At 38.3% G+C, this 13,237-nt stretch overlaps 1 protein-coding gene across 1 annotated transcript in view; it reads left to right on the forward strand.

Moving 5' to 3' along the window:
• The window catches only part of RPAP1 (RNA polymerase II associated protein 1), a 59,538-nt gene that overhangs the window by 15,338 nt on the left and 30,963 nt on the right, over positions 1 to 13,237 (forward strand). The window contains exons 8-10 of the mRNA XM_058162043.1: positions 8,795 to 8,974; positions 10,045 to 10,202; positions 11,405 to 11,584. Coding sequence (XP_058018026.1) covers positions 8,795 to 8,974; positions 10,045 to 10,202; positions 11,405 to 11,584 — 518 coding nt within the window. The remainder of the gene's footprint in view (positions 1 to 8,794; positions 8,975 to 10,044; positions 10,203 to 11,404; positions 11,585 to 13,237) is intronic.

Below are 13,237 nucleotides of genomic sequence, written 5' to 3' on the forward strand. Positions count from 1 at the left end.
TTCATCTTTCATAATCCGAGATACTAAATATTCAAATTCAGTTTCACATCTATTTATCGAATAATTTTCCTTAGTTTTTGTCCATTTTCTATCTGTATTTTTCAAACCAACTTAACCCTAATTTTCAATAATTTCTTTATTCCTCCTTTCATTTTCCATAACTTTTATCCAATCTCTAATAATTTCTATATTTTCCTCTTTAATCACTTCATTACGTTTTATATTATTTTTAATCGGCCAAATTCCAATTGTCTCCCCCAAAAAGATTATATCCGGAATTAAAATTTTAACAAATTTATTCCACATTTTACTTAATTTCTTTAACCAATAACTTCTAATTACACATTTTGAATTTGCTTTATCTAAAAACCACCTTGATCCAAATTTCTCTATATCCCTTAACTCTAAGTCTCTCCAATAGTTATCTTCACCTTTAAATATTTTTACCACTATCCGGATACCATACGCACAGTAATAATTAAATAATTTGGGGATTCCTAATCCACCTTCCTTTTGATTTTGATACCACATTTTCTTCACTAATCTAGGTCTTTTACCACCATTACAAAATTTATCCAATTTTTTCTGATATCCTTCAATATCTTTCCCTGTCAAATTTAGCGGTAGCATCTCGAATAAAAAGTTGAACTTGGGCAGCAACATCATCTTACACATTACAATTCTACCAAACCAAGACAACTTTAACATTTTATATTTGTCTATCTTCTTCTCAATTTCATTAATCACCACATCGTAATTAAGTTTTTTCAATTCTTTAACCTTGAGTGAAAACACTATACCCAAATATTTCAATGTATTTTTAATCCTTATCCCAACTGGTGCCTAATGAAAACAGGAGCCTCAAGCAGAGTTTCAAGAAAAATCCAGTTGTTTATTAGGAGAGCCATGTCAGCATAGACCAAGTGAAGCCAGCTCTGGATTCACTCAGTTTGCCCCTTGCCTCTGACCCCAACGAAACAATTTTGCGGGTTGTAGAAATCACTCTCTCCGGCCATTGTGGGTCTCCATGGAGATGGTCTTGACTTCGGCCAGCTAGGATGTGTTTTGTTTTAACTGAGGTGCGAATTCCTCGATGCAGCTGTGAGGCTCGATTCCCCATCGCCCTGCCTATGACAACTCAGGAGCAGGTCAGGACATGTCAACTCGTGAAGCTTTTGTTACCTACTCCCGAGTTGCTACATGTATGATTTTCTAAATTTTGTACATATAGGAGCTGCAGACTTCAAGGAGAGAAGCATGAAAGAAAGCCATTAGCACAGGGGGCTTGTAACAAGTAGGGACAATGGTTAATATATAAAAGAAGAAGAATAGTTTTTAATGCATGTATTCCCATGGAAAATCCCCCTAGTATACGCCATAAATCCATCTGGTCCCCCATTCACATGGAGAAAACTGATAAGCAAATCAGGAAGGCAATAATCCTTTTCTTTGGCTTATCCACCAGTAACTAATATTCAGGAGCATTTTATTTCAGTTTGTATGGTTCCATTTAAGTTGCCGTGCCTGATAGTGATTCACAGATCCGACCTCCATGAATTTATCTCATTCCCTTTCAAGCCTTTAAATGAAATACCAGAATTACTATATTCTGCTCGATATCAGTATGCATTCTCTTCTCTCTGTACCCCGTTATAAGTCCTGAATCTTACTTGCATTTGGTTGTTGTTTACAGCTAAACAAATTTGAGATGAAGAGTCATCTGAGCCGGTTTATAGCTGAAGATCCAAAAGACCTTTCTCTAAGGATAGAGGAAGCCATAAATATAAGCACAGAAGCATTCCGCTTGTGGGCTGTGGCCACTGGTTATGGTCAAGCATGTGATCTCTATCGGTATGGCTTTGACTGGGTGTTTGCACTTCAAATTTCATTTCCTTTCACTTCCAAAGAGCATCAAAGCTTATTTGGACGTTTTCCTTGTCTTTCATAAATGCTACAGTATACTCCTTGGTTCATTTACTATTCCTTTTCTCACCTAAATGCTACAGTAGATGGAAATTGGCTTTTCGGGTTTTCTCCCGTGTAAAATTGGAAGTGTCTTGGCGACGTTTCGACGAAGTCTCATTCGTCATCTTCAGGCTTCAGCTTCATGCTTCTGGGAGCAATGTGTGATCGCAGCTGTTTCTTCCTTTTAACTGCTAGTGGGGGTTTGAACTGATTGGGTGGGAGCTTGGCTGTGCTCTGATTGGATGGAGGTTTTTTTTTTTGTGCTCTGATTGGCTGGGGGTGTGTCCTGTTTGGGTGGGGGCTTGGTTGTGCTCAATTTAGTCTGTGTTGCAGGGGGATTTGAGCTGGTGAGCTGCATAGCTGTTGTTTGGCTTTGTGGTGGTGCTACATCTTCATAGTGGGTGTCAGTCTGCTGCATGTATGGATTGGAGGGGTTTGAAATGGCTAATGTTGCAGCTGCGGTCTGGCTTCTGGTCCTTGGTCATGCTTCCTGATCAGTGTGGGTTTGGGTCTGCTTTCTGGGTGGATGTGCGGTGGTGACATCCTGTGTGGACCTCGTGAGTGTGGGTCTGGTGTCATTCCTCGTGTTAGGGACTCGTTTGTCAATAAGGGCGGGTTTCCAAATGGCTGGTAGGCGGGAGGTATCATCTCGTTTGTTCATGCTGTGTGGGCGTTTTTCTATCTCAATGGCTTCTCTGATTATTCTGTTGTTAAAGTGTTCAGTTTTGGCGATAGTTCTGGTCTTTTTAAAGTCAATATCGTGTCCTGTGACTTTAAAGTGTTGGACCAGGGAAGAAGTTGGTTCCTCTTTTTTGACTGAGTTCTTGTGTTCTTCAATGCGTGCACTTATTCTTCTGTTGGTTTGTCTGATGTATGTGGTGGGGCAGGCGGTGCATGGGATTTTATATACTCCTTGATTTTCTAACTCAATTGTGCCTTTAGGGTTTCTTAGGATGGTGGATATTTTTTGGATTGTGCAGAATGCTGTTTTGATGTTATGTTTGTGGAGGATCTTGCTGATTCTGTCTGTGGTGCCTTTTATATATGGGAGGAGGGCTGTGCCGTTTTCTTGTTCTCTGTCTTGGATTTTAGTGGGGGGTTCTTTTTGGATTAGTTTGGTAATCTTATTTCTCTGGAATCCATTGGATGTTAGTACATTTGTGAGAGTGTGTAGTTCGGTTTTTAGGTGTTGTTCGTCAGCTAAGCGTTTTGTTCTAGAGATGAGTGTCTTGGCTACGGAGTTGATCTGTGCTGGGTGGTGGTGTGAGAGTGCGTGCAGATAGCGGTTTGTGTGTGTTTTCTGGTAGATGGTGTGTCCTAAGGAGCCATTGGGTTTCTTGTAGACTAAGACATCTAGGAAGGGAAGTTGGTTGTTAACTTCTGTTTCCATGGTGAACTGTATTTTGGGGTGTAGGCTATTGAGGTGTGTGAGGAAGTTGTCAAGTTTTTCTTTCCCGTGTGGCCAGATTATGAAGGTGTCTACGTCCATGACCCAGAGTTTGGGTTTGTGATCAGATTTTTCTAGTGCTTGGGTTTCAAAGTGTTCCATGTAGAGGTTGGCAATGACAGGTGAGAGGGTGATCCCATGGGTGCTCCTTCTATTTGTTTGTATTTTGTCCATTATAGATGAAGTATGTGTTGGATAGGCAGTGGTTGGTCAGATCTAGGATGTGCTTGGGGGTTATATTTGTTTTGGATAGAGACAGCCGTTCATCCAGGAGGCGCCTAAGTTGCGGACCCTCTCCATCGGGGCCAATGACTCGCCACCGATGGTCAGCCGGATTTAGCTGACTGTACCGGGATGCCGGCATCCACAGCCACTCTGTCTTGGCGGGATTGAGCTTGAGCCTGTTTCTCCCCATCCAGACCCGTCGGCCTCCAGACACCGGGACAGCACTTGATAACCGTTGGGGTGGTTCGTGTAGAAAGTACAGCTGAGTATCATCCGCATACAGCTGATACTTCACACGAAACCACTGATGATCTCACCCAGCGGTTTCATGTAGATGTTAAACAGAAGGCGAGAGATCGACCTCGGCACCCACAAGTGAGGCGCCTCGGGGCGACCTCTGCCCCCTGTCAACACCGACTGCGACCGGTCGGAGAGATAGGAGGAGAACCACCGATAAACGGTGCCTCCCACTCCCAATCCCCCAACCGCGCAGCAGGATACCATGGTCGATGGTATCGAAAGCCGCTGAGAGGTCTAATAGGACCAGGGCAGAGGAACAACCCCTATCCCTGGCCCTCCAGAGATTATCTACCAACGTGACCAAAGCCGTCTCCGTGCTGTAACCGGGTCGGAAACCGGACTGGAACGGGTCTAGATAGACAGTTTCATCCAGGTGCAAGGGAAACTGATATGCCACCATACTCTCTATAACCTTCGGCCGCGAGCGGGTTGGAGACGACGATAATTACCTAAAACAGCGGGTCAGGAAGGCTTCTTAAGGAGGGGCCTCACCACCGCCTCTTTCAAGGCGGCCGGGAAGACACCCTCCACCAAAGAAGCGATCGTAATCGCCTGGAGCCAGCCTCGTGTCACCTCCCGAGTGGCCAACACCAGCCAGGAGGGGCACGGGTCCAGTAAACACGTGGTGGCATTCAACCTACCCAGCAACCTGTCCATGTCCTCGGGAGCCACAGGGTCAAACTCATCCCAAATAATGTCGCCAAGACCTTATAATACTTATAATAGCAGTAAATACTTTGCATCCTGATTAATTAAAGAAATGGGCCGATAGGACTCAATCCTTTCTAAATCTTTATCTGGCTTAGGAATTAGGGATATCACCGTTCTATTCCATGACGAAGGTACTTCTCCACCATGTAATATTCCATTGAATAATTTTTGCAATCTTGGTATTATTAATTCTTTAAATTCTTTATAAAACTCAGCAGGTAATCCATCCTCACCTGGAGCTTTCCCTAATTTTAATTTTTGTATTATTCCATTAATCTCATCTTGTGTTATATCTTCTTCCATCAATTCCTTATATGTTTGATCAATTTTCACCACATACTTTTCTAAATAGCTTTGCAATTTTCCCCGATTAACTGGTTTCTTTGAATATAGATTCTGAAAAAAATTTCTAACCACTTCACATTTCTCTAATTTTTTATAACATCTTATACCTCTGTCATCTATCAAAGCTCCAATTTCTCTCTTCTCTCTTTTATTTTTCGCCATCTTTGCCAATAATTTAGAATTTCTATTACTAAATTCAAAAAAATTCCTATTTAAATATCTCAAATTTCTTTTTACTAACTCTGTATCCTCTTCTATCATTTTATTTCTTAACATATTAAGCTCCTGAAGAATTTTTTTTTCTTTAGTAAGCAAAAATTGATTTTCCAATTCTTTAATCTGATTTTTATCTCTTTCCATTTTAATTTTATAATTTTATATTTCCTACTTGATAATTTAATACTCTCCTCTAAACACCGCTTTCATCGCATCCCAAACAATTTCAAATTTAACCTCCCCGTTATCATTTAATCTCCAACTTTCCTCCAATTTTTTAAGTATCCATTTTTTATCCTTTTCATTTTTATACAATTTCTCCTCATATCTCCAATAGCTTCTTTTTTTCTCAAAATTAAAATCTAAGTCCACCATAACTTCTGCATGATCAGAATCTTTAAAAATTCCCACATCTACCTTATCCACATTATTCAACAAATCTTTAGAAAGAAAAATATAATCAATTCTAGAATATGTATTATATATCTTAGAGAAAAAAGTGTATACTCTCTCAATTCCTTTAACCTCTCTCCACACATCAACCACGCCGTTTCGAAGCATCCACATATTTAAAATCCCCATTTTATTTGCTCCTCCACAGCGGGTGGGATTAGTACTGTCTATTTTATCTCTGATTAAATTAAAATCCCCAGCCACAATTACTTTCCTACACTTTCATTCTCCAAAATTTTGTTATTTTTCAAGAAATTCTCTTTGTTTTTCATTCGGTAAATATAAATTAACAAGTGTCACTTTTTCCTCATTAAGATTTCCAACAATTATTTCATATCTTCCATCTTCATCCAAAATTACCTGATGTTTTTCAAAGTACACCCTATCTGATATCAGTGTTGCAACTCCTCTAGCTTTTGAAGTTCCAAATGCTTTTTCATATATTTGCATACCTTTTATATACATTCTATTTGAATCTTCAGATTTCTGATGGGTTTCTTGTAAAAATAAAATGTCTGGTAAATCTCTTTTAATCTTAAATTCCAATCTTCTTCTTTTAATCTGATTCCCTGTACCCTTCACATTCCATGACATTATTTTTATAACTCCCATTTAAAATATAAATTTTTTAATCCTATCCCCGCATCTTCCTTTCTGTGCCCACAACCCAACATTAAACTACCATATAACCTACATTTAACATATAAACAACGATAAGAAAACAAAAAAAAGACAAAAAACAAGACAAACAATAAAATACAAACAATCTTCTTCCCCCACATCCTCATCGGTTTCGCCTCTATAAAGAGAATGGGGGAGAGGGGACGTGCCAATGCCCGGGCCACTTCTTTCGGGCTGTCTATTTAAATTCATCACTCAAAAAAAAAGATAGTGATGATTCTCTCCCGCATTCGGCTTCGTATTTTCCAAGACTCTTATCTGCTTCTTCTCCTGCTGTATCCTCACGACTTTTCTTCTGTTCAACCAACACAGGTGATATTTCTTTCCTCTTTAACCCTTTAGAGTCTTGCCCTCCAATAGCCCCTTTTTCTTCTTCTGGGATTGATGTTTCCACGTATGTTCCACCCATCTTAAGCATTTGATCTTTTATCTCCATTAAATCCTCCATCTCAATCAGTCCAAGCTCCCGTAAATATAATAATGCGTGGCCATGACCGTGGTGGGGTAAGGACCTTTCCTTCACTTCACAGGGCTTATTAATGAAGATTTATGAGGATTTATGCTGTTTGGAATGCACCGTTATGGATGAAAGTTAATAAATCATGAAGTGAAAGTGTTAACAGCCCAGCAGACTGAATTTAAAACTGGTAGGTCATCTGAAACTGCTTGAATTAAGGAGTTTTTACAGCGTGGGATGACCGAGCCGGCTGGCAGACATGATAAGTTTGGAATAAATTGCTGTGTTTTGTTTTTCCAATTATAACTATCGTGTTCTGTGTTCTGTGTTTTTATTGCTGAGGCTAAGGAGTGAATATTAAAGACTGAATCTGTTAATGAGAAGAATTTAATTGAAGAGAAACTGATCTTTTGTGTTGGACTGATTGGCAGCAAGAGGATTTTACTGGGCGGATAATTTTTTCTTTATTTTTTTTTTTCTTGAGAGCAAATTAATAGCTTGTCTATATTATAGAAAACAAAAAAAGGACTTTGTTTCGAAGCTTAAGTTGGTTTCTTTTTCCTTTCTGCTTTGCTGACGTGGAGAAAAAATGGCGCTGATTAATGTTAGCTGTGAGGTTCTGTGTTTCTTTGTGGAGTGATTATGAGTCATAAGTTACTGAGAGATTATCCTTGAAAACCTGAGAGATAACGAGTGCAAATAAGCCGCTTCGCTTCAATTAAAAGACTGCCGTCCTTTGATCTTCACTAAGACCCTCTGTAAAATTGGTTTGGAATCCTAGTTTGGGAAATTTTTTAGGTTTTTTTCAAAATGACTCAACAACTTTCAGAAACGCAGCAACTTGCTGCAGCTTTAAATAAAATTGGGGAAAAAATAGCAGGACTATCAGAGCGTATGGATAATATGACATTGGAATTGACATCCGAAATGAAAAAGTTGAAACAAGAGATGAATGAAAACTTTTGCAAACAAAAGAGAGGAAATGATAATGATTAAAGATGAAATGGAGCAGATACATGTACATGAGGTAAAAGTAGATCAGCAAATTGGCGAAATATTTTATAAAAATGAGCAGCAAGATAAGAGAATTTGTCTTTTGGAAGAAGAGATGAGGAAATATAATTTGGTTATCAGAGGAATCTCGGAAGAAAAGGAGGATAAATTGAAACAGCGGGTTTTGAAATGGATTAATGATTTGGATACGCAACTTACGTTTACAATAGCAGACCTGGCAAGTGTTTTTAGAATTGGATATAGAAGGCAAAATGGCTCTAACAGGAATGTGCTTGTCAGGTTCGCAAATCTCGGTGATAAGCTGGAAGTTATGGCCAAGGTGAGAGAGATGGGAGATGCTTTGAAGTTTGAAGGGAAGACTATTCAAGTCTTCCCGGATATATCAAGAGAAGAAAGGGCATGGAGATTTTTTTAAAAACCAATTACAAAAGTTTTGAGAGATAATGGAATTAAATATAATTGGAGGCCACCACAACAATTGAAATTTTATTATAAAGGAAGGATGCGTACAATTACCCCAGATATAGATGCCATTCCTAGTGTTCTGACCTTAAAACAAACATCCACATTCCAAGAGTTTTTTCCTGAGGTCAAGTCAATTTCAACCCATGTCAATCAGAGTTGTTTAGATAATTTCTACCATTCTGAGAACAGTGATTGAATTGAAGCATGCTGGCTTGTGACTGGATTACTTTTCCAAACTTTTTGCAGTCTAGCCATAATAATTCCAGACAAAATGCTTTGTCCCACCAGAACAGAGCCAATTTAATGGGTTAAAATGGAATATTTTGAGTTGCACTCTTTGACCCAAAAATTTGAAGCAACACAATTTTTCATTCCTTGTGCTTTGCTTCTTGAGAAACCATAACAAGAAGGGGCATTGCCAATTTTCTTGAAACATTTTGCAAGGTACTTGTATCACAACAATGAAAAGTTGTTAGCTTTGTAGCACTGACTTTTGTTAAAATATATGTTTACAGGTCCTTGATTGCCCTCGTCTTGTTGAGACTATTATCAGAGAGTTTCTTCCCGCTCAATGGACTCCAAGACCAGCTAAACCTGGGAAGTTGCTCGTAAGCTTACATGGAGTACCATGTCCCACTGCCATGAAACTCATTAGAGTCTTGGCATGTGGAGGGCGAAACACAGCTGCCAGGCTGGTAAGAACTATTTTCAGCCACTACTGCTTTGTTAATTAAAAATTCCAAAAGTATAGGTAATAAAATATGCAATTAACCAAATTTGATTGAAGTAGAGGGCAGTTTCTGCATTTCTTCCTGTTAATTGGTATTCTTTATATGCATATAGTAGAATTCAAATTTGCACAGAGGAAACAAATATACTTGAAATTAATCATGCTGTCAGGGTCCCAACTGGTGCCTAATGAAAACAGGAGCCTCAAGCAGAGTTTCAAGAAAAATCCAGTTGTTTATTAGGAGAGCCATGTCAGCATAGACCAAGTGAAGCCAGCTCTGGATTCACTCAGTTTGCCCCTTGCCTCTGACCCCAACGAAACAATTTTGCGGGTTGTAGAAATCACTCTCTCCGGCCGTTGTGGGTCTCCATGGATATGGTCTTGACTTCGGCCAGCTAGGATGTGTTTTGTTTTAACTGAGGTGCGAATTCCTCGATGCAGCTGTGAGGCTCGATTCCCCATCGCCCTGCCTATGGCAATTCAGGAGCAGGTCAGGACATGTCAACTCGCAAAGCTTTCGTTACCTACTCCTGAGTTGCCACATGTATGATTTTCTAAATTTTGTACATATAGGAGCTGCAGACTTCAAGGAGAGAGGCATGAAAGAAAGCCATTAGCACAGGGGGCTTGTAGCAAGTAGGGACAATGGTTAATATATAAAAGAAGAAGAATAGTTTTTAATGCATGTATTCCCATGGAAAATCCCCCTAGTATATGCCATAAATCCATCTGGTCCCCCATTCACATGGAGAAAACTGATAAGCAAATCAGGAAGGCAATAATCCTTTTCTTTGGCTTATCCACCAGTAACTAATATTCAGGAGCATTTTATTTCAGTTTGTATGGTTCCATTTAAGTTGCCGTGCCTGATAGTGATTCACAGATCCGACCTCCATGAATTTATCTGATTCCCTTTCAAGCCTTTAAATGAAATACCAGAATTACTATATTCTGCTCGATATCAGTATGCATTCTCTTCTCTCTGTACCCCGTTATAAGTCCTGAATCTTACTTGCATTTGGTTGTTGTTTACAGCTAAACAAATTTGAGATGAAGAGTCGTCTGAGCCGGTTTATAGCTGAAGATCCAAAAGACCTTTCTCTAAGGATAGAGGAAGCCATAAATATAAGCACAGAAGCATTCCGCTTGTGGGCTGTGGCCACTGGTTATGGTCAAGCATGTGATCTCTATTGGTATGGCTTTGACTGGGTGTTTGCACTTCAAATTTCATTTCCTTTCACTTCCAAAGAGCATCAAAGCTTATTTGGATGTTTTCCTTGTCTTTCATAGATGCTACAGTATACTCCTTGGTTCATTTACTATTCCTTTTCTCACCTAAATGCTATAGTAGATGGAAATTGGCTTTAGCAGACAGATGATGAAATAGCTTGGAAAATATATATATATTCTGAGGTTTTCGCAGGTGTTTGTATGTAGGTCTTTGGTTATTTGGGTTTTCTCCCGCGTAAAATTGGAAGTGTCTTGGTGACGTTTCGACGAAGTCTCATTCATCATCTTCAGGCTTCAGCTTTGCAATTGCTCCCAGAAGCACGAAGCTGAAGCCTGAAGATGATGAATGAGACTTCATCGAAATGTCGCCAAGACACTTCCAATTTTATGCGAGAAAACCCGAATAACCAAAGACATATATATATATATATATATATATATATATATATATATATATATATATATATATATATATATATATATACACATATATACATATATACACACACACACACACATGCACACACACACACACACACACACACACACACACACTTTGCTAGAGGTGCTTTATGTATCAGTGCTATTTATTAGGATGGTTGTAGCAAGAGAACTTTGGGAACTAGAACTTATTTATTAGGAGGGAAGCGTCTCCTGTTTTCCCAGGGTTTATTTCCAACCAAGTGGGTAAAAGATAAGGGAGTAAGACTTGATCTATATGGAAAGATCTGAACTACAAATAAATGATTATTTTGTTTAAAATAGCAACCAACTTGGAATGATGCACTTGTTTGGAATCCTAGTTGATTTCCTAAAATATCGATATTTCCTTTTCCTCTTCTATTGGAAGTTTTCTGACCATTCTGGAAGTGTCTCAAACCCAAAATAACTTCCTTTCAAGCTCAAAATAGGGAATCCTTTAATTTCAGAATACTTATAGAACAATATTAGAACACTAATGGAATAGCTGCTTTATCTAATCTGAAGAGAAACCAGAGCATAGAACATCTATTTTGAACTCAAAATGGAATTTTGAATTCAAAATATTTTGCACATTGCTATAAATGTCTTGTAACTGGATTTTGATTTCAGTGAGGTTTTTTTTTTAAAAAAACATTTTTTTAACGACACTAACATGATTCTGACATTTTATTGCAATTTACAGCGATCTTTATCCTGTGCTAATGAGGATAGTTTCATCCCTATCCCAACTGACAAGCAGTTTCCAAGAAAATAACACCTTGATTGAGCTTTCTATCCAGCGAGCTGCAGCTGTTGTCACTTTGCTTACTCAAGTGACTCAGACAGCGAGCTGCCGGACGGAACTGCAAGCCCAGCTTACCAGGTATAGTCATTTTGTCTTGCTAGTGGTTTGTCTCCTCCCCCCCTCAACAAAGAATCTCCCGCAGCATTTCTCTGAATGTCCAGAAGCAAAATATTCTTATAGTGGGTTTGCGTTGAAAAAATGGCAAGTGTATTATATTTTAAAACAGGGTAGATAAAAATTGATGATTTAAAAAAAATCAATTTTTTAAAATTGAAATCAATTTTTTTAAATCAAATTTATTTTAATAAAATGCTTTGGAGTAAAAATCTATTTAAAGATAGTTTTCTGTTTAAGATACATTAATAATTTAGTTTATTCAGCATGAAATGGATATATAAAGCCTCATGCTAGTTATGTAGCATGAGGCTTTATATTCTGCAATATTTACATTTCTGGTAAATTTATTCAATGAATCCAAGCTCTTTGAGCTAAATAGGAAACCTTCATTTTATTTGCAAATAATAATAATATTAAAAATTCTAACTACCAGCAACAATGAGTCCTTACATTTAAAGGGCACCTGTCATTTAAGATCCATCATGGCAGCGCCTGTTAGTGGGTATCCACTCACCTGCCCGCCACGTCCATCACCCTGTTGTGTCACTGCTGCATCACCAGACATCCCATTAAAGTGAATGGGACTGTTGGTGAGTCAACAGCGGTTCAGAGGAGGAGCCGCTGCAGGACAGAGATGACAATTGCTCTTTAAAAATTATTATTTAAATCGAGTTGATTTAAATCAAGACTTTTTAATCAAGCGATTATTTAAATTGACTTGATTTAAATAAGATCCACCCTATTTTGAAACCATAATAACCACAGCAATAGTAATAATATTAAATATGCTGGTAGTAGTAGATGAGACCCAGTTTGATTTGGCAGTTAGGGTGCTGTATTAGAAATAGAGGGAATAGAGAAACCTGATTTTAGTCTTGCTTTAGAGTACAGAAATTAATGGACAGTTACTCTGTCTCAGTCCTAGAAAGTAATCAGTCCTAGAAAGCTACTTCATTTCCATGTCCCACAGGTCCTTTGTCAAAAGGCAACTGGACTTTCTTTTTTACTTCTTTTTACTTGAAGATGTTTCGCTTCTCATCCAAGAAGCTTCTTCAGTTTTTATTTCGCTTGAATAAGAAGCGAAACATCTTCAAGGAAAAACAAAGTCCATTTGCCTTTTGAAAAAGCAACTTTGGGACAACCATGACCTGAATGATTGAGAATCTCCATAAATTTCCATGTTGCCCAGAAAACTGCTTGGATTTGTCCATGTAGTCCTCAGGAATCAAGTTTGACTTGGAAAAATTTAAAAATAAAAGTGAGAGAAAATAGATCAAATAAACATCAAACAAAGAATTGGGCAAATCAAAATGATTTCTATGAAACAAAGAAAAGTGTGGGAGAAGTCTATTTTTTCCTCATGGGATTCAAGATAGTTAATTTATCATTTCTAATGACACTTGGATGTTGACCAGATTTGGATCTGCTTTAAATTGACTGAGGAGGGGAGAGAAATCACTATGTGATTTCACAGCATTCTTTCAAATCTCTTGTTCTTCCATTAAAGTTACCTCTTTCCACTGCTTCCCTTCCACTAAAATTCGCTGTGACCAATTGCAAATGCTATAAAAACATAAATATTTTTGGTCAAACTGATTCCATGTGGTCTAACTT

The sequence above is a fragment of the Ahaetulla prasina genome, chromosome 1 (genome assembly GCF_028640845.1).
Source record: "Ahaetulla prasina isolate Xishuangbanna chromosome 1, ASM2864084v1, whole genome shotgun sequence".
NCBI lineage: Eukaryota > Metazoa > Chordata > Lepidosauria > Squamata > Colubridae > Ahaetulla > Ahaetulla prasina.